Raw genomic sequence first — 21435 nt, forward strand, 5'->3', positions numbered from 1 at the left:
TTAGGCCAGGGGTGTCAAACTCAAGACCTGCAGGCTGGATCCAGCCCATGGGGTGCTTAAATCTGACCCGTGGGGTCACTCTGGAAACAGTGAAGGATTGGACTGTGGTGCTTCTGCCAGCGAAAACGGAGCTCGGGGGGGGGGCTGTGTGCGGCCCTCCCGGTCTCCATTTTGGCCGCAACAGTTTACCGCAGCCCTCTGCCAGCAAAAATGGAGCTTGGGGAGGCCATTGCAGTCATAAACGGAGCCTCCCTGAGCTCCATTTTCGCTGGCAAAGGGTTGCAGGAGGCCGTCCTAGCAGAAAACGGGGCCTCGAGTGATGTCGAACTACGGGGCGGCGGTTGGCCATGCCCCAGGCTTCCCCGAGGTCAAACACAACTCTGATGCAGCCCTCAATGAAATTGAGTTTGACACCCTTAGTCTAGGCCATTGAAGCACAGCATTATTTATATGAAAGAAAATCAGATACTTGACCGGTTTATGCCCACAGCTTACAACCGGTCATAATGTGACCTACAGTTTGACATGCGACCCCACAGTCACACTTATGGTCACCCATTTATACAGAGAGTCACGGTAGATGCCAGGTGAGATGCGAATCCTATTCAGGATTGTCCATTGCTGATGTGGTAGGCCAAAGCCAGGCATTTTTTTTGTGTGGGATCATTTATATCAGAGGTGGGTTCCAACCAGCTCGGACTGGTTCGGCTGAGTAGGTAGTAACTCGGCCTGTCACGCTCCCGGACTGGTTCTATCGGCAGCGCCCTAGGTGCCGCCATCTTGTTTTTGCTTCTGCGCACGTGCAAAGCGTGTCCCTGAGCGAATCAGCAGTAGAAGAAGCCGGAACTCACCCCTGGTTTATATGTCTTCCTATGATTGGCTGTTCAGTGACCCATTTGGCTTTCCATTGGGATCCAAGAGCCATTATGTTTCCATACTTTTATTAGACAGTAACACAGACATGGCCCTCTTCCAAGAAACACAAATAGAAAACGAAGATAATCCCTATAAAACATATAGAGCAAGGGCAATTATGGTTCTGCTGGTGGATAATGTAGCATCTCCTGATATCGTAGATTCTTGGAATTAAATATTAAATGGGATGTGGTCCAGTTAAACACAGTCCTCGTTATGCATTTAGGAGTGCAAACTCTGTTTTTAACATGAAGTATAGATAGCGATAAGACATAGAAGAGCACACACATCTCTCTCTCCCCCTCCCACAACTGTGTTGTGGTTTGAGGATTAAAGTAGGCCAAGGAAATGCTTTTGCCATCCATTAGTAATGTGATATGGGCAACTATTAAAGCTGTGTTGTTCATTTGAAGTTTTGGAATCGGTCACAGGGGGCTCAGTTAATATTGTTGATGGTCCACAATTTTCTAGGTTATACTAACAGTGTAAGAACAATATAGAGAGTCCATCTTCCCTTAAATTCTCAGCGTGGAGACATACAGATGTTATATTATGTCATGCTCTCCTGGGCAAGAATTTACCTGGTTTCGATACGCATCCTCTTGGAGGTTGGGGGGATTTTTTTCTAATTTTTACAGGGTATATTGTATGTGGTATTTTCAGTTATCTCCTGCTAACCAAGCAGTTGGAAAAGCATGCGAATGCGAGTAGATAAATAGGTACCATTTTGGTGGGAAGATAACAGCATTCCATGCCCCTTGGTGTATAGTCATGCCGGTCACATGACCCCAGAAACATCTTTGGACAACGCCTGGCTCTCTCAGCTAAGAAAGGGAGATAAACACCATCTCCTAGAGCAGTGATGGCGAACCTTTTTTTTTGCTCAGGTGCCAAAAGGTGCCCACACCCATAATACAATGTCCCTCCCCCCACGCATGCATACACAACCCCTCGCGCTGCCCCCCTCCAGCACATGTGGGCAGGCCTCATTGAAGCCTCCAGACTTCTGTTGAGCCAGTTTTTCGCCATCCACAGGCTCCGGAGGCTTTCCTGAAGCCCGGGGAGGGTGAAAACAGCCTTCCCTGGCCCTCCAGAAGGGCGAAAATCAGCCGGCCAGTGTGTGCAAGCGTGCTGAAGCTGGCATAGGGCAACGTGTGCCCTCAGATATGGCTCTGTGTGCCACCTATGGCACGCTTGCCATAGTTCGCCAGCACGATCCTAGAGTCAGACATGAATGGGGCAGGGGAAACCTTTATCTTTAAGAAAAATTTCAGTTGTACTGGCCACCAGGAGGCGCTGTGTCCCCCCCAATGAAGATGGAATTTGGGACACAGCGCCTCCTGGTGGTCAGTTTAACTGGTCAGGTGTGGGATTCTCCAAATTTCAACCTGTAGCATAAAGTCTGCCTGTATCTGAGGAGTGCCAATAAGAGCATAACCAGACAGAGATTTGGGGCATCCCGGGGGCTCTAGGGTACAGCACAATGCCATGCTTCCCCCCCCCCCCGCCCCGATGGTCTTCTGAATGTTCTGGGGCCCTGGATGAAAATGGTAATTCCACAAGGTATCCAGATGAGACCTTCATTCCCTGTTTTAAATCCCTTTCATCTTTTTTTTGTTTTAAATCTCAGCAGGGACAATCTGTTCACCAGAAATACCAGGGACCAAAGAACAATTTGGTTAAAATGTGCATGCTTCTTTGCTTTTGATGTCTGCAGTGATATTAATCATCTCATCACCCCCATCCATGCCTACGCATTTCCTGTTCACTCTTGTATCAGTTGTTGCAAGCATTGCTGGGAGTTTTTCCTTTTTTTTTAAATATACTTGCAGGCGCAATTCTTTTAAAGTGTTTTCTGCAGTAGTTCTGAAATTGCAGAATATTGCCACGTTCATTAGTTGTTGTTTTTTCCTGAATCTTTCCTATACTGTAGCTTTTCACTACTGTACTTTCCTATACTGTAGCTTTTTCAGGAGTAGAAGGAATATTTTCCAGCACAATAGAGCTGTAGGGGATTTACAGCCTTGCTTTCTAGCTTCGTTTGCTGACATTTTTTTTTAAAAAAAAGGCCTGCTGCCTGCTGTTTTTAATAATATGCATTAAGGATTAGAAAGCAGTTTCAGAGAGGAATTTTCAAGCTGTGTTGAATAAATACATGTGTACCCGACTCCTAAGGAACGTCAGCAATGCCAATGTCAGTTTGGAGGAGGAAGGAGACGAATATAAAATAATTATTAATCTTTTGGCAAGCGGTGCCTTTAAGCTGATTTCATAAATCCTATTATTAAATATTTTATTACAAGTTAATTTGTTTTGTTGCAATAAAATATAAGAATGTGGATATTATTATTATAGGAGGACTAGGCAAGAGGGTGCAAGTTGTTAAATTGTTTTGCAATCTGGGATCCCAAGGTTTTGCTGTTGTTAAATATACGAAACAGCTGTTCCCAACTGCAGGTGTATTTAAGGGTGATAACTGGAAAGAGACAGCTGGAGAGGCAGTGAAGAGGGAAACAGCAGTGATGGGCTGCTCTGAGTTCAGGTGATCCTCTAGCGAAGAGTCTGCGTGGTTCGGTGCACCCCCAAATCCCACTCATGGCTGGCCCAGCCCACCCCTCCCCTCTCCTCCCGGGAGTGTCCACACAGCCCGTTTTGGATGCCAGGTAAGTGCAGGGCTCACGCGGAGGCTCAGGAAGGGCGAAAAACGTTTCCGGCCTCCAGGGAGCCTCCGGAGCCCGGGGAGGCAGTTTTCACACTCCCGGAGGATTGAAGAAAGCCCCCAGAGCTCAGGGAGAGCAAAAAACAGGCCTTCCGGAAGGCCGCAAAAGGGTCCATTTCTGGTTTCCGGAGGCCCTCTGGAGCCCGGGGAGGCTGTTTTCGTCCTCCCGGAGGCTGGAGGAAAGTGAAAACGTCCCCCTGCCATGGTGCAGGAGGCAGATTAGGCCACGCCCACCATGGCCACACCTACCCAGCAACCGGGCAGAGAACCTGTTGTTAAAATTTTTGAAGCCCACCCCTAGTAAACAGAACAAATATGTAAAAGGCAGGATGCATATATTGTTGTGATTTGTCTTAAATGTGGACAGGATGTGGTGGGTTTCTTTGTAATAAAGCATTGGAATGAATTCTACATTTCCTGTGCTGCAAATCTGCTATCGAGAAGCAGTGGAAAAGCAACAAATATACAGGTAGTCCTCGACTTACGAACACAATGAGGCCCCAAATTTCTGTTGCTAAGTGAGGCAGTTGTTAACGATTTTCTTGCCACAGTTGTCCATTGAATCACTGTACTTGTTACGTTAGTAACAGGGGTGTTCAGTAAATCTGGCTTCCCCATTGACTTTGCTTGTCAGAGGGTCGCAAAAACGGATCACATGACTCTGGGACACTGCAACCGTCATAAATCTGAGACAGCTGCCAAGCGTCTGAATTTTGATCACATGACCATGGGGATGTTGCAAGGTGGTAAGTGTGATAAATGGTCTCAAGTCGCTTTTTTGCTGTTGTAAGTTTGCACAGTCACTAAATGAACCATTGTAAGTCGAGGACTACCTGTAATACCATGAAAAAACCTGAAAGCTTCAGTTCAATAACATTTGATTGATGCTAAGCCTACCTAAGGGTTATCTGCAAGTTGCACATATTGCAAGTTCCTAAGTGCTTGCTAATAATAGCATCCGCATATCTCCTAAGATTTGCAAGTTATCCAGGTCAATCTTTTAATGTCAATTAAGACATCAGCTGGTTTCATTTGTATATTCTGCATAGGATCTTTTTCTCTATCTTTCTTGTATCCTGTCCTTTTTAAATCCACTTTCAAATCAGTCTCGGTTTCGTCCAGTAAAACCTGTTCCTCTTCCACATAATCTTTTAAACACAGTCTGTCTATAATAGCAAACAACTTTATAATTAACTTCCGGATCCAATGTTCACAAATAACCTCCAGTGTTAAAATACTGTGCTCCATTCTGTATTAGTAAGTCAAACCGAAGTGTTCTCTTTCAATTTCAATCTTTAGTTTTCTTTCTTGTTCCCTCTAGTGTCCAACCTTCAAAGTCCTTCCTCCCAAATCATACTTTTGTTTAGAATTCAAAACGCAGAAAACCAGAAGTTGTTGAATGCCCCAACACTGGAAGTCTTTAAGAAGATGTTGGATAGCCATTTGTCTGAAATGGTATAGGGTTTCCTGCCTAAGCAGGGGGTTGGACTAGAAGACCTCCAAGGTCCCTTCCAACTCTGCCTAGGCAGTGGTTGGTAAGGTCCAGGATGTGCTTGGAGGGGGGGGGGTTGTATTTGTTTTGGATAGCTGTCAAGGCTTCTTTAATAGGCACTTGGGTGAAGAGGGATATATATATAACCCTACCCCACCCGGTTTATATACATATCCCTCAAGGCCGTGATGGCGAAGCTATGGCACGCATGTCACAGGTGGCAGGCAGAGCTCTCTCTGCAGCGGCCAGCTGGTTTTTGGGTTTCTGCTGTGCATGCGCAAGAGTGCACGCATGTGGGGGGGTCACATGTGCATGCGGGGGGCGTATGTGGGGGGTGTTGTGCGTGCATGCGCAGGAGGGTAAGGGGAGTGTGGGGGTCACACATGCATGCGTGGAGGGTGGGCTCTCACAGAGGGGTCACATGCAGGGGCATGCGGGGTGCACACATTGCATTTTGGGTGCATGGGCACGCTTTTGGCACGCGACAACAAAAAGGTTAGCCATTACTGCGCTAAGGCGAACTTTAGACTTCCAGGGAAGAAATGACAAACTGAGGACTCTGATGGAATGAAGACCTGGGAACAGAGCAGTTCTTTGAAATTCCTCTCGGAAGAAGGAGAGGATTTGGAATTATCCACAAGTGGCCCAGGCAGTTGTTCCACATGAAGAGGCCACAAGAGAGAGGTGTCTAGTGGGTTTAGATCTCTGAAAGATGAGGGAACTCCTTCTCCACCCAAACTGTGTTCAAAGCCATTATGGACACAGGATTCACATTCTTTTCCCTGAGCACTTTTTGAAATTGCTTATTAATTACTTTTCATATATAAGAAACCTTCAGAAGAATATATATATTGCATTTGTGCTGATAAATAAATAAAGGGACACTAGTATAGATCTATTTCAAGCTATTTAGCTCTCATCAGCTAGCCATACCTTTACTGGGAATTGAACCTGGGCTGTATTACATATTAGGCAGTTGTATTAGCCACTAAGCCACAGGCTCTCCTCCTTTATCAGCTAAGCCAGGGAAATAGGTATGTATTGTGTCACAACCCCTGGCATGCCCAAATATGAGAGGGAGCATACTGCTTCCCTTTTCTGACTTTCGGCTCACCCTAGGAGCCATCCAGGCAGAAAGCCATTTTTTATGTTGCCTTGTTACATTTGTGTTGCATTTGTGCTGATAAATAAATAAAGGGAGACCTATAGATCTATTTCAAGTTGCTGTAGGCGGATTGGTTGGCTGTGTTGTAACATCTTGATTAGTTGATGAAGTTGATGTTTGCAGATTAGTCAGATGTTTCGTAACATCCTGTGTGACTGAGGTACTGGCTGTGTGCCTATTGTTCTGTTGTGTTGTAACAACCTGGGTAATGGGCTGTGTGATGACATCCTGAGCTCTATTGTAGTGATATCCTGAGTCCTGTGCTGAAACCTCCTGGGGGGTTGGCTGCGTTGTAACATCCTGAGCCTTTGCATTGTATCCGATCACGCTTTGCTTGCACAAGCACGAAGCCGAAGACATCAGCCTGAAGATGGCGAGTGAGATCTCGTCGAAATGTCGCCAAGATACTCTCAATCTTACATGGGAAAAGACCCAAATACGCCAAGACCTGCATAAATATATATATAATAGTATTGAGTGACTCTCCTTCAATCTTTAGCAAAATAAGTTTTAAAAATATTTTTGGGAATAAACAGCAAATAGATTAACAGATTAACAACCCCAGAGATATTGGAATACTGCTATCATGTCTCCCCTAGCCCTTCTTTTCATTAAACTAGACATACCCAGTTCCTGCAACCGTTCTTCATATGTTTTAGTCTCCAGTGCCCTAATCATCTTTGTTGCTCTTCTCTGCAATCTTTCTAGAGTCTCCACATCTTTTCTACATCGTGGCAACCAAAACTGAATGCAGTATTCCAAGTGTGGCCTTACCAAGGCATTATAAAGTGGTATTATTGTTATTATAAAGTGGTATATTGCCCCCAACAATCTGGGTTCTCATTTTACCAACCTCGGAAGGATGGAAGGCTTACTCAATCTTGAGCCAATTGAAATTGAACTTCTGGCAGTGAGCAGAGTTAGCTCGCAATACTGCATTCTAACCACTGCGCCACCACGGTTCCTGTGGCCAGATTGAGGCCTGAAAGACAGTAAAACTATCTAGGCCAATCAGAGAATGCTAAGGTTTATGAATTGTAAAAATGTGGGTGACTTTACATGCTATTTTCCACTGTGGTGCAATTAGCCCTTGACTTACAATCATTTGTTTAGCAACCAGTCAGTGTTAGAACGGCACTGAAAAAAGTGACTTATGATTGGTCGTCGAATTTACAACCATTCCAGCATCCCTACAGTCATGTGATTAAAATCCAGGAGCAGGCAACTGGCATGTACTGAAGACAGTTGCCGTATTCTGGGGTCATAGGATCACCGCTTGTAAGCTTCTCAGATGGCTTCTGACAGTCAATGGGGAAGCCAGATTCACTTAACAACACATGATTCCCTTAGCAACTGTAGTAAAAAAGGTCATAAAACGGGGCACAATTCACTTAATAACTGCCTTGCTTAGCAATGCTAATGTTGGGCTCAATTGTGGTCGTAAGTTGAGGACTTGGTGTACCAATAGCGGCATCCCAGAAGATCCGGAAATCGGAGACGGGGGGTGGGTGGGAATCACCTATTAGGTTTTGGAGAATTTAAATGCAAAAATGAAAAATGAAATACCTCCCAGGGAGAGAATGAAGTGTAGATCAAGAGCAGTTCACACGTTTTGAGACAGATGGTGGTGCCATATCCAGTCTGGGGGAAATCTCTTTTTGCCTGAGGCATGGAAAACAATTGTCAGCAATAAACAATTCTGGATTGGATCAAACAGTGACGTAGTGCTATTTTACTCTCTGCAACTAAGTTCCCAGTTGCATACCCTGCCATCAAAAGCACGGATGCCTATAATATTTGTGTATGCTTTTACGTATCGATACAATTTCGAATTAAGTGCTATAGAATAGAATAGAATAGAATAGAATAGAATAGAATAGAATCCTTTATTGGCCAAGTGTGATTGGACTCACAAGGTATTTGTCTGTGGTGCAGATGCTCTCGGTGTACATAAAAAGACAAGATACATTCGTCAAGAATCCTAAGGTACAACACTTAATGATAGTCATAAAGTACAAATAAGCAATCAGGAAACAATAGCAGTATAAATCGTAGGAGTTGAAAGAATTTATGTCCAGGATGCGAGGGGTCTGTAGATATTTTCACGGCCCACTTTTTGACTCCTGCAGTGTACAGGTCCTCAATGGAAGTCAGGTTGGCAGTAATTGTTTTTTCTGCAGTTCTGATTATCCTCTGAAGTCCAAGTCTGTCTTGTTGGGATGCTAAACCAAACCAGACAGAGAGGTGCAGATGACAGAATCAATAATTCCTCTAGGAATATGATTCTCACCGCGGTCAAGAAGGCTGACCAAATGATCTTCCTTTTTGCTTGATACGGTATTTGTTATCCAGATGCTACCTTTAGGCAAGCAACTTGGAGAGCCTATGGAATATATTTGAAAAATCCAATGACATAGTCCCACCAGTAGGGGACGCTACATGATCATTAAATTAAAAGGGCAAGGCTATACTGTAGTCAAAATATTTTCCAGTTATTTTAAATATTACAAAGATAATTAAAAGATCCAGAACTTTGGCAACGACTTTTATGAGGCTGAAGGCATTTCAGTTGGTAAATGTTGATTAAAGCAACTGCAAATGATTCTTTCTAGAACTGCTCAACGTCATAGGAAAGCACCAATTCTCGGTTAGTAGGGGATAGGGCCTTTTCTATCCCAAGCCTTAGTTTCCCATTGCCAAGTATATTTGATCTGTTGGAAGTCGTATCCCAGCTTTCTGACATCATTGGAAAAGGCACAGATCACATTTTTTGGCGTGATGATCACCTCTGGGGAAATTTTAAGAGAAGGGTGGAAGAATAAGGACTCACAAAAGCAATCTCATTTCTATGCGTAAAACTACCCCAAAGCCCCCAAAAGTGAATGGAAATGTTTTGCCCTTTGTCATCAGATATCCATAAAGTGACTTTGATGTGCTGTGGAGCTGCATGCAGGCTTCTTGCATCTGACTTTTATTGTTTTTATTGATTGAATTTTGATCCCACCTTCATTGTTTTTATTATACAATAATACAATACAATAGTAGAGTTGGAAGGGACCTTGGAGGTCTTCTAGTCCAACCCCCTGCCTAGGCAGGAAACCCTATACCGTTTCTGACAAATGGCTATCCAACATCTTCTTAAAAACTTCCAGAGTTGGGGCATTCACAACGTCTGGAGGCAACTTCTGTTCCACTGATTAATTGTTCAAACTGTCAGGAAATTTCTCCTCAGTTCTAAGTTGCTTCTCTCCTTGATTAGTTTCCACCCATTGCTTCTTGTTCTACCCTCAGGTACCTTGGAGAATAGTTTGACTCCCTCTTCTTTGTGGCAACCCCTGAGATATTGGAACACTGCTATCATAAATAACTCAAGGCGACAAACATACATAATACTGTTTCTTCTTCCTGGTTTTATCACAACAACAACCCTGTGAGGTGGGTTGAATTGAGAGAGTGTGACTGGCCCAAAGTCATCGAGCTGGCTTTCATGCATAAGGCGAGACTAGAACTCATAGTCTCCTGATGATTGACACAAAGTCACCCAGCAAACCTTCATGCCTAAGATGGGACCAGAACTCAAAGTCTCCTGGTGACTGGCAGTCACCTAGCTGGCTTTGACGCTTGAGGTGGGACTAGAACTCACAGTCCCTGGTGATTGGCAGTCACCTAGCCAGCTTTCACTCCTGAGGCTGGACTAGAACTCACAGTCTCCTGATCATTGGCACAAAGTCACCCAGCAGACTTTCACACCTGAGACGGAACTAGAACACAAAGTCTCCTGGTGATTGGCAGTCACCTAGCTGGACTAGAACTCATAGTCTTCTGATGATTGACACAAAGTCACCCAGCAGACTTTCATGCCTAAAATGGGACCAGAACTCAAAGTCTCCTGGTGATTGGCAGTCACCTAGCCGGCTTTCATGCCTGAGGTGGGACTAGAACTCACAGTCTCCTGGTGATTGGCACAAAGTCACCTAGCCAGCTTTCATGCCTAAAGAAGGACGAGAATTCATAGTTTTCAGGTTTCTAGCTTGAGGTATTAACCACTAGACCAAAGTGACTTATATGCATGTAAATTGAACATTGCTCAATTTATGAAAAGGATCTCAACAAGTCAAAGATATTTTCAGGGTATTTCAGCAAAAATATATTTCATTTCCAAATATTGGGAACTAACAGTTCTTTTCTGTTTTAGCCCGGTCAGATTTTTCCTTAAAGACTACATCAAGTTCTGGCCTCCACAATTTCACAAAGTGTGGTCAAAGTAGAACAGGTTCATAAAAGAGCAAGAAGCATGATTACGGAATGGGAACCAAGTCCTGTGAGAAGAGATCAAGATTGCTGGCTGTTTTCCTCAGCCCTGAGAAGAAGAAACTGAGGAGGAATATGATAGCATGCTTTAAATACCCATGAGATGTCCTAGTGAAAGGTATGAGCCCTTCTCTGCTGGGCAGGACATAAAACACAGCATAAACTGGGAATAAATTCCATTTGAGCCACTTCCTAACAGCAAAAGCAGTTTGACAGTGGAGCTGGTGGCCTAGAATATGTTCAAACAGCCTTCTGTTATGGATGCCTTCATGTGGATGCCAACAGAGGACAAGGAGTTGGACCCAATGGCTGAGATGGCGTTTTCCTGCTTTGTGGCCCACTGTGTTAGATATTCATACTGACTACAGAGGTTTCCACTCCAGTCCTCCATTTAGGCGGGAAACCTTGTTTGATCTGATTGGTTGAGAGGCCTGACAGCTCCCTATAAAAAGGGAGCTGTCAGACCTCACAGTTGCTGGATTGTACATACTTGTCTGATAATAAAGAGCTGTTGTTGCCTTCAGTCGGAGTCCTCTCATTACCCTGATCTAACACACTGGTTCTATGAATTTAGTAGGGTTATAATTGTTGTTTTCATTTAGTTCAGCATTTTCATGCTTGGACAAGATGAGGGTTTGGGAGCTGAAATTAGTTTAGTTTACTTCATTGTCATTGCACCTCATACAACAAAATTAAATGCCATCTTCAGTGTAAAGGTAAAGGTTCCCCTCGCACATATGTGCTTAGTTGTTCCTGACTCTAGGGGGCGGTGCTCATCTCCATTTCAAAGCCAAAGAGCCAGCGCTATCTGAAGACGTCTCCGTGGTCATGTGGCCGGCATGACTAAACGCTGAAGGCTCACGGAACGTTGTTACCTTCCCACCAAAGGTGGTCCCTATTTTTCTACTTGCATTTTTACCTGCTTTCAAACTGCTAGGTTGGCAGAAGCTGGGACAAGAAACAGGAGCTCACTCTGTTAGGTGGCACTAGGGATTCGAACCGCCAAACTGCCGATCTTTCTGATCGACAAGCTCAGTGTCTTAGCCACTGAGCCACCGCTTCCCCCCCCCCCCACCTTCAGTGTACAGCATACATAAGAAAACTATAAAAATGAAACAAAACCACATATCATCCTTCACATTCTATTCAATTGAATTGAAAACGCCCGATACTGCATTAATATTGCACTATGCAGTAGATTCAATATAGTTACCGCCCTGGGATAGAAGCTGTTTTTCAGCCTATTTGTCCTTGTTTTTATTATCCTGTACCGTCTGCCAGATGGTAATAGTTCAAAAAAAAAAAAGGGTGCCCAGGATGAGATGGATCTTTAAGAATGTTTTGAACTTTTTTAAGGCAGCGGGAGCTATGAAGCTCTTCCAAGGAGGGGAGAGGGCAACCAATGATCCTCTGGGCAATGACGTTGACCCTCTGGAGTGCACATATTAAAAGCTGCTGAGCTTGAGAAACATTATTCTAATGCCTCCATCTCATCTCTTGCAAAGGCTGCTCTGATCTACCTATCGATCTGGTTTAGAAAGCATAGAACGTTTAGCAGTCCTAAAGTTCATTATTCTATCTCCAGCAATCTTCATCTTTTAGGCTCCTTTCCTTCACATCATTGGTAATGCTGGCTCCTCCCTACCAGAATGGGATATCCATGATCTCCTCAGCAGGCAGGCAAATCACCATACAGTGAACATACCCGTTGCTCACCAATTCAGATCTTAACAAAGGGTGGGCTGCAACGGGTTTGCCCGGGTTCAAGAGAACCCGTAGCTAATGTTATGTTATGGCCAGTTCGGAAAACCGCCCACCCGCCTGGACGCTTCTGCGCACGAGCAAACCAGTAGCCCCGGGATTTGAAACCCACCTCTGGGTGGGACCCAGAAGAAGGGCCTTCTCTGTGGTGGCCCCCTCTGTCTGGAACATCATTCCCTGGAGAATAGGACAGCCCCCATTCTAAATCTCTTCCGGAAGGCGCTGAAGACCTGGTTCTGCCAGCGGGCCTGGGAAACCCAGAACGGGATGGAGCCCATTAAATGGCTTGTGTGATCGGCTATCGCTGGGGTGGTGTGTGATTTTGTTAAATTAATTTATGTGCTTTTTTTAAAATTAGTTTTACTCTTTCTAGATGTGGTTTTTATATTCTGTAAGCCGGCTTGAGTCGCCACGGCAAATAGGGGCCATATAAATGTAATAAACAAACAAACAAACAAACAAACAAATAAATAAATAAATAAATAAATAATAAAGTTGCATAGGACTACTTGCATAGGATGTCCCGCCTGAGCTGGTGGTTGGACTGGAAGACCTCCGAGGGTCCCTTCCAAGTCTGTTATTATTCCTGAGATTTGTCACCACTAAGAAGCATTGGCCCCTGCTTTGTGCCTAAGTATTTCTGCCTTCTGTCCTTACCTCCTCCACAGGGCAAAGCAACCTCCTGGTCTTAGCATACGAAAGAAAGAGCAGCAGCGTCTCCTTGATTGGCTAATATTTTCTTCGGAAAGGATCCAACACCTGTTGCTGTATATTACAGCTGTGTGGATTGAAGAGGGGGAAAGGAGAAGGCAACTAATCCCGGCGACAAGTCGAAGACTAGACGGTGCGATTTTGAACCCTGGTATGCCGCGGACGAGCACCTGCCTCTAAGATTCGGGATCCTGGCTTTAAAAAGGTACCTCTACCTATGCATGTAGGTTTTGGAGGGGAAAAACTTCATAGCCTCAACTGCTGATGACCGTTTGGATCCATCTACATGCTGGGCTCTGCAGTCCCCGGGGGGCTGACGGAGAGCAACGTTAGGCTGTAGTCCAATTCGGCTGCCTTGCATGGTTTTGCCTGGATAGGAAAGGAAACTATTTTTGGATGACTCTTTGATGTTGAGTCAGCAGCAGCCTCTGAAAATCCCCCACTTCGTCTCCCTGAGAGCTACCCTTTGCTGGTTTATGTGAGAAATTAAACCCAGCGATGAAGGTGGAAAGGTATTTTCTTTTATTATTGAAATACACTAACCGTAGGTCTTTTAGCGGGCTTTCCCTTGCTGGATAAAAGTGAAGAAGCAGGCGAACAGTTCGGGGAGGGGATGGGTGGGGAAACCTGCCTGTTTGCAAGCCAGTTAATGGATTGAGAGAAAAGGCAGGTGGTATTTTACTCATATTTAGTAGCAAAGGCTATTGTTATGATGGACAGTGCATGGACTTGCGTGTAGCAGGGAGCCTTGCTGGCATGCTGTATGTCTTTCTATAGAGATCCATTGTCCGCAGGGACTCTTGCAAATCCCCTGAAAGCAATTTGTTGCATAGACAAAGTGCCTGCAGACTTGCAGAGACTCACTTTTTGAGTCCAAGCAGCTGTGTCTTCCCCACCACCCCCAGACTCACAAAGCTGCTTCCTAAATGTAAATTACAACTGGTTGTAGCTCTAGCAGACAGAGGTGTCCCTGCCAAGAGAGATCTACTCTTGGACAAAGCTGCCCTATACAGCTGATTTCAACCGATTTGAAAAGCGGTCCCTCTGATATTTCCAAACGCCTACCCTCTACCCCTTTTAGGATTCTCACCTGTGGCTGTGTGACATTCCTCTTCACCGAAACTGAACTGCATAGAGTTCCCAGACATATAATTTGAATGACTGGTGCTGACAATATAGTAGCATACAGCTGTATACGCGTTGCAATCAGAGGGGGGTTCCTACCAGTTCGGCTGAATAGGCAGTAACTTGGCAGCCTGGGTCGCTGGAACCGCCCCAGCGACCCAGGCCTGCCACGCCCCCGAACTGGTTCTCCTATGGCAGCGCCATCTTGTTTTTCAGTTCTGCGTATGCGCAGGACAATTTTCATTCCAAACCTTTATTCCCCCCCGTTTTTTAAGGTTTTGCGCATGCACAGACCTTTTTTTATTTGCAAATGCGCACAAGCACGGAACACACCTCTGGCGTGCCCGCGCATGCAAAATTTTTGCACACACCGAACCAGCAGTAATGCCGGCAGCAACCCACCCCTGATTGCAATTCTTAGATGGTGGACAGGTCTTATTCGGGATGTGTTAAAATAGGGTGTCAAACTCGATTTCGTTGAGGGCATCAGGGTTGTGTTTGACATCGTGGGCCAGGAGGGGCGTGGCCAGGAGGGGTGTGGCCAGCTTGACATCACTCATGTTGGGGGTGGCTGTAGTGGCTCGAGCGCTCTGCTAGCGAAAATGGGCTGCCGAGCTCTGTTTTCGGCCGCAATGGCCTCCTGCCATCCTCTGCCAGTGAAAACGGAGCTCAGGGGGTGCCTCAGTCCCTCAGGCCCCGTTTTTGGCCACGACAGTCTCCGGCAGCACTCTGGGAGCTCCGTTTTTGCTTGCAGAGCACTGCAAGAGGCCGTTGCGGCCAAAAACAGAGCCTGGGAGGGCTGCGGACAGCCCAGATAAGCTCCATTTTTGCCGGCAGAAGCCCCGCATGGCGGTCCTTTGCTTTTTCCTGGGCAGCCTCGCGGGCCAGATCTAAATACCCGGGGGGGGGCTTGAATTTGACACCCCTGTGTGAGAAGGATCTTCATTCTTCTGAGAGGATCAGCAAGACTCAATCTGTGCTTTTGAAATCCTTCATTGGTTGGCTCCAATTAAGGACCACAACGATGGTTAGACGTGGACCTTCTTTTTCTGTCTTATACTCTGTAAGACGAATGTCCTGGTGAGGTGAGATTGGACTTCCCTGCCCTCGAATTCCCTCCCTAATCCTCCAAACAGGACCTAATTACTAATTTCTCACAGAAGAGGCTGCCAACGAATTATCATTCCAGAGCATTATCGAAGTGTTAACAAGCAATTAGATCCCGTCCCTAGGAATCCTCAACGCATTGCTCTAGGCTGATAGTCCATAAGCCCACCAGGGTGCAAAAAAAACCTCTCCCAAACCTGAAACTCGCCCTCTTTCTTCTCTATGATACCCCACTCTAATATGACTGGTTCTGCAAATATAAAGCCAGTAATTTGAGGTGTCTACGGTTATAGTAAACCCAAAAAAGACAGTAGCTTTACATGAAATGCATTACGGTCTGCTAGAAATCTTTTCTGAAGGAAGTTGTGGGAGCTCCATCACTGGAGGCTTTCAAGAAGAGATTGGACTGCCATTTGTCAGAAATGGTGTATGGTCACCTGCTTGAGCGGGGGGTTGGACTAGATGACCTATAAGGTCCTTTCCAACTCTGTTAATCTGGAGTACCTGGAGATATTCTCATTGGCTGTTTCGTCATTCTGGAACTACTTCACATTAGAAGTTTGCCAAAGTTCTTGTCTGGGCATGTGTAAAACACCATCTTTCTTTTTTAAAAAATACGTTTTGCTCCAAGTTTTTATTTAGAACATTAGCTAAATACTGCGTTTTGTTTTGGTAAATACGTAAAGAATGTTTTTATGTAATTTTTTTCCTCAACACAATCCCTGGCATGGAGGAGAGGAAAGTTATCTGTTTTGTTAATTTAATGCTAATTTAATTGAATTACGTTTACCTCTCATCTTTCAATCGGAATTTTCAGGGTGGCTTGGAAAATGTTCCAAAGATATTACAGAAGTTTAGAAGCATGTGAAATCTGTAGAAGTGCCTTAAAGTTCTTTAAAAGAAAAGGACACCCAAATAAAGCCGATAAACATTAGTTAAGAGGACTTGAAGACAGACAGACAGACAGATAGATGTGACAAATAAATGTACAAAGCTATATCAATCCATTATAGGATGAAGCCTCTTCTTTGGAGTTTATGGACTGTCATCTATCATTCTTGCCCAGGGTGAGTTGATGGACAGATACTTTTTGACTTCAGAATCTAGAGCTGGGAAAGAATGACTGTCCCAGTTTTCATGACTCAGAGAGGAGTAAAACTTTGACCTCGCTAGGAAGGAAGGAAGGAAGGAAGGAAGGAAGGAAGGAAGGAAGGAAGGAAGGAAGGAAGGAAGGAAGGAAGGAAGGAAGGAAGGAAACTGATCAAGGAGAGATTCAGCCTATGCATAATTAAACTAGAAGATGGGATTAATGAAATATTGTTATTTTAAGAGAAATTTATATTATGATTTATATATGTTTAATTAACTTAGAAGATGGGATTAATGGGCTATTGTTACTTTAAGAGAAACTTATATTATTTTAGTTGGGAGGTGAGGGGGTATAATATGTGAATGAGTAATCTATTTTAAGATGGGGGAGGGGAGGGGGTAAAGTATTTAGTATAATATTTGAATGAGAAATTTTTTGGGGGGTTGGGGGGAGGGGAGGGGGCATAGCATCTGTATGAGATTCACATTGTATGGTGGGGGGGTTAAAAGGGGGAAAATTTGTTTGTATAAAACTTTTTCAATAAAAAAAAAGGAGAGATTCAGCCAGGAGTGGGATTCAGCCGTTTCAGACCGGTTCAGGCGAACCGGTAGCTCCAACGATCAGCTGGGGAGCAAACCAGTTCACTCCAACAATCAGGTGGGCCCGTCTGCCTGCCCGCCCCTGCACTTTATTTACCTATATCCTCTCAGCTGATTTGAGCAGCAGAGGTGATTGCCGCGCCTTAGCTGTGTTACTCCCCAGAAGTAACCTGGAAGGTAAGTTTTGTTAAAACTCTGCGTGTGCTTAGAGCGTGCGCGCGAGCGAAGCAGACAATCGCCAAAACGGTTGTTAAACCGGCTGGATCCCGCCACTGGATTAAGCCTAGAAATAAGGAGAAATTTTCTGACAGAACAATCAACCAATGGAACAGCTTGTCTTCAGAAGACGTGGGTGGGTGCTTCATCTGAAGAGACTGTCAGAAATGGTATCGGATTTCCTGCTTGATCAGGGGGTTGGACTAGATAACCTATGTCCCTTCCAACTCTGTTATTCTGTATTCTGTATGCCAACATACAGAATAGATGCAGTTCTGTGTTTTCTAGTGTTTTGACCTTGGCCGCTTTCAGTCAGTGTAATTCTGTAGCCTTCGCCTCAGATATGACAGGTCTGATCGGAGATATTCTAATGACAGAAATGCAATAGCTCTTTCCTAATACTAGCATAGAAAGCATTTGGACTTAGATATGTCCCCATATATGGAAAGTCCCATTTACAGCATTCTATGGGCAGTTTACAATATTAAGTATTATTTGCATATTGCCCCCAACAATCTGGGTCCTCATTTTAAAGACTCCGGAAGGATGGGAGGCTGAGTCAACCTTGAGCCCTGTCAGAATTGAACTCCTGACTGTGGGCAGAGTTTGCCTGCAATACTGCACTCAGGAGGCTCCTCTTATACCAGTACTATATTTCTCAATTCATGGCAACTTTATGATTTGACAGTCTACACCAGGGACAGGAGTGGGTTCCTGCCAGTTCTAACCTCTTCTGTAGAAGAGGTTCCACAAATCTACAGTGCCGCTTAGAACCGGTTCCAGCTCCCTCCCCCCGCCCATCCGCACATCATCAAGATGAAGAGCGAGAGGAGGAAATCTGGGAGTTGAAGTCCACAAGTCTTAAAGCTGTCAAGTTTGAACACCCTGGGGGTTTTTTTCTAAAGGGTTAGGGGTGCGAGGGTCTTGTAACTTGACAGCTTTAAGATTTGCGTGCTTCAAATGCCAGAGTTTCTGAGCCAACATTTTGGTTGCTAAACAAGTGAATTTCACCACATTTTACAAGTTGGCCATGCCCACTCAGTCACATGGCCGGCAAGCCACTCCCACCCAGTCACATGGCCGGCAAGCCACTCCCACCCAGTCACATGGCTGGCAAGCCACTCCCACCCAGTCACATGGCCAGCAAGCCACTCCCACAAAGCAGTCTACATCTACAGAAGAGGTTCTAAAAAATTTTGAAACCCACCACTAACCAGGGGTCTCTAACTTTGGCAACTTTACGACTTGTGACTTCAACTCACAGGATTCACTGCACTGGCTGAGGAACTCTGGGAGTTGAAGTCCGCAAGTCGTAAAGTTGCCAAGGTTGGAGACTCCTGTTCTAGACCATGGGTGTCAAACTCAAGGCCCGTGGGCCGGATCTGGAAACAGTGAAGGACCAGCCCGTGGTGCCTCTGATGGTGAAAATGGAGCACGGGAGGGCCATGCCCAGCCCTCCCAGACTCTGCTTTCAGCTGCGACCATCTTCTGCAGCCCTCTGCCAGTGAAAGGGCTGCAGGCTGTTGCGACCGAAAATGGAGCTTGGGAGCACGTTTTTGCTGGCAGAACACTTACGCTATCACAGGCGCCCCCCTGCCCAACACAAGTGATGTCAAGATGGCCATACCCACCCTGGCCACACCCACTCCAGCCCCCTGAGGTCAAACACAACCCTGATACGGCCCTTAATAAAATCGAGTTTCACACCATTGTTATAGAGAAATACATAATACTGATTTAGCATGGAGTGTGTGATTGTGTATTTACAATCTTGGCCAGACTTAGTCTTTAAGGAACATGGTTCTTAGCTTACCCAAAGTTTTAACATATCATTTTCATACTAGAACTTTCCCAGGTGCGTTTTTGGAACCCAGGGATATTTGCAGTTTTAAATTGGATGGCAAGGCCTTAGCAAGTGTGAGTGACATGTTTCTGGGGATGAGTCTTCTTGATGACTAAGGTTACAACCTACCGTGATGTAGTTGCAAATTTGGAATTTATTGTCTAGTCTTGAGCAAAGTACCAAGACTAATAATAACGGAAAGTCAGTTTGGCCTAGCAATTAAGGCACCAGGAGATTGTGAGTTCTAGTTTGCAATTTAAGGCATGAAAGCTCCCTGCGTGACTATTGGCCGATTACCAGAATACCGACTTCTTGTCCCGTCTCAGGCATGAAAGCTGGTTGGGTAACTTTGGACCAATCAACATAGGACAGTGAATTCTAGCCCCACCTTAGGAATGAAAGCCAGGTGCGTGACTTTGAGTCAATCACTTTCTCTCAGGCCAGCCTACCTCACAGGATGGTTGTTGTGGGGAATATATTAGGGGGCGGTGTATTGGGTACGTTCATCGCCTTGAGTTATTTATAAAAATAATAAAGGTGGGATTAAAAATAAATTTAAAGAGCCATTCAGATTCACCTATGTTGCACAGCTTAAATATTGAAAAGGGGAAAAAACACAACCTCGTCTTTATTAAACGGTGCTGGGCTGATTAATGTTTTGATAGATCGCCAAATCAGAATGGCATTTCCCAGACTGGAAGCGAGCCAGCATACTAGATTTCATATCCCTATTCTTAGAAAACTGCGCGGAGGCTTTAAGGGTGACTGTGCAGGCGAGGCTTGGGTTTTATGTATCCAAGTGTGAATGAAGCATTTCTAGGGAGGGAAACTCAATTGCTATTTAAAAACCTGACAAAATTCTTCTCCAAAGCCTTTTTTCCAAAGGCAGTTTTAGATTTTGAATAAAGACAAAAAGAAATGGAAGAAAAAGAGAAAGGGCAATGCCCAAAGTTTAATTATTGCTTATTGTAAAAAAAAAAAATATATTTATTGTATCTTGCTGTCAGCATTCCAAATATCATGCAGAATTAAATCAGAGTCCAAGGCAGAGCTATCCTTAAAGTTCCAATTTAATAAGACAGACGTGTTGGCACATCTGTGGAATCCCAAATCTGAAAACTTCCTGGGATTCCACCCAGTTGAAAGTTCATGATCTTTTCCCCACACCCATAAATCCATCACATGGTCCAATCTTCCTCGGCCACGTTGGCATCTCCACCCAGCTGGTTCCGGTCAGGTGCAGAGGTGTGGAGACAAAAGATGACCTTGGGCTTCTATAAAGGAATGACAACAATACATTCCACAACTCTACTTCTTTCTATTCCCCCCTTCCAATTACTACACTAATGAAACAGCATAGTGAAATAATAGAAAGTGTGGCAGGCCAAAGATCCTAAAAGGAACATAACTACAGGCCTGACACTTGCCATCTTTGCTTTGGCCTTTCACGCAGGTGCTTGCTATTTATATTAAAATGGAAGGTTACAATGTGGGGTGCTGCTTGTAGAACATGATCATATCAAATTGCTTTTCTCCGGCAGGCATCTGCAGCAAAGACAAATTCCTTGTGTGTCCAATCGCACTTGGCCAATAAAGAATTGAATTCTATCCTGTCCTGTCCTATTCTGTCATTGATATTGACACAGTGCCCATTCGCTTCCAAACTTTGCCATTGCTGACACGGTCAAGGAAGGAAATGCCTATTGACCAATGAAGCAAGCAGATCTCCATGGCATGTAAAGAGTACTCAACACATTTGGTGATTGGCCAGCACTCAGCACTATCTAGAAATGTTGGGCACACCATTCTCCGTTCCCAAAGTCTCAATGTTGTCTTGCTATCTTGTTGTCTATGTTCCAATGGACAGTAGGAAAGATTGCAAGTGTTCAAGCCATCCAACATGCGGCTGAACTTCATCTCTAGGTATTTTTTAAGATGAGCAAAACTATGTAGCGTTGGCTTTAAAATATCAACTGAATAGATCTTAATCATGCTAAAAGGCCTGAGAGTGTTATTTTTTCTATCTGCTCAGCCAGAATACCAAGGGAGTGATATGGCCACAGGTCCTTGGGAGCAGTTGGAACAAAGTGAAGAAGGCCCAGATTTTGTGAAAGAGCTTCTCACCGAGGAGGAAGGCATTCACAATCATCGGAAAGAACGCAATAAAAAAGGTAGAGCCGTGTTTGGCATGTGGGTTGAGGTTTGCCTTGTTGCTTTATCATGGCTGTTAAGGAAAACTTTACTTCTCAAATGTATTTACTGCATTTTTTGGAGTATAAAATGAGCTTTTTCCCTCAAAAAAGAGGGTGAAAATCTGGGTGCGTCTTATACACTGAATACAGCATTTTTGGCCTACCAAAACCCTGCCCCCTTTTCAAAAA

General features: G+C 44.7%; 1 protein-coding gene across 3 annotated transcripts in view; it reads left to right on the plus strand.

The window, feature by feature from the left end:
* JSRP1 (junctional sarcoplasmic reticulum protein 1) overlaps window positions 1-21435 on the plus strand; it is a 36424-nt gene that overhangs the window by 1786 nt on the left and 13203 nt on the right. The window contains exons 2-3 of one of the 3 annotated variants that reach the window (XM_081959464.1): window positions 13032-13279; window positions 21087-21225. In XM_081959464.1, the coding sequence (XP_081815590.1) occupies window positions 21108-21225 (118 nt within the window). In that variant the 5' untranslated portion in view covers window positions 13032-13279; window positions 21087-21107. Of the gene's footprint in view, window positions 1-13031; window positions 13280-13500; window positions 13587-21086; window positions 21226-21435 lie in introns of those variants that run through there. The other 2 variants (XM_081959466.1, XM_081959465.1) reach the window with 2 other exon arrangements.

This window comes from Natrix helvetica (genome assembly GCF_964273705.1).
Source record: "Natrix helvetica genome assembly, chromosome: 1".
Taxonomy (NCBI): domain Eukaryota; kingdom Metazoa; phylum Chordata; class Lepidosauria; order Squamata; family Natricidae; genus Natrix; species Natrix helvetica.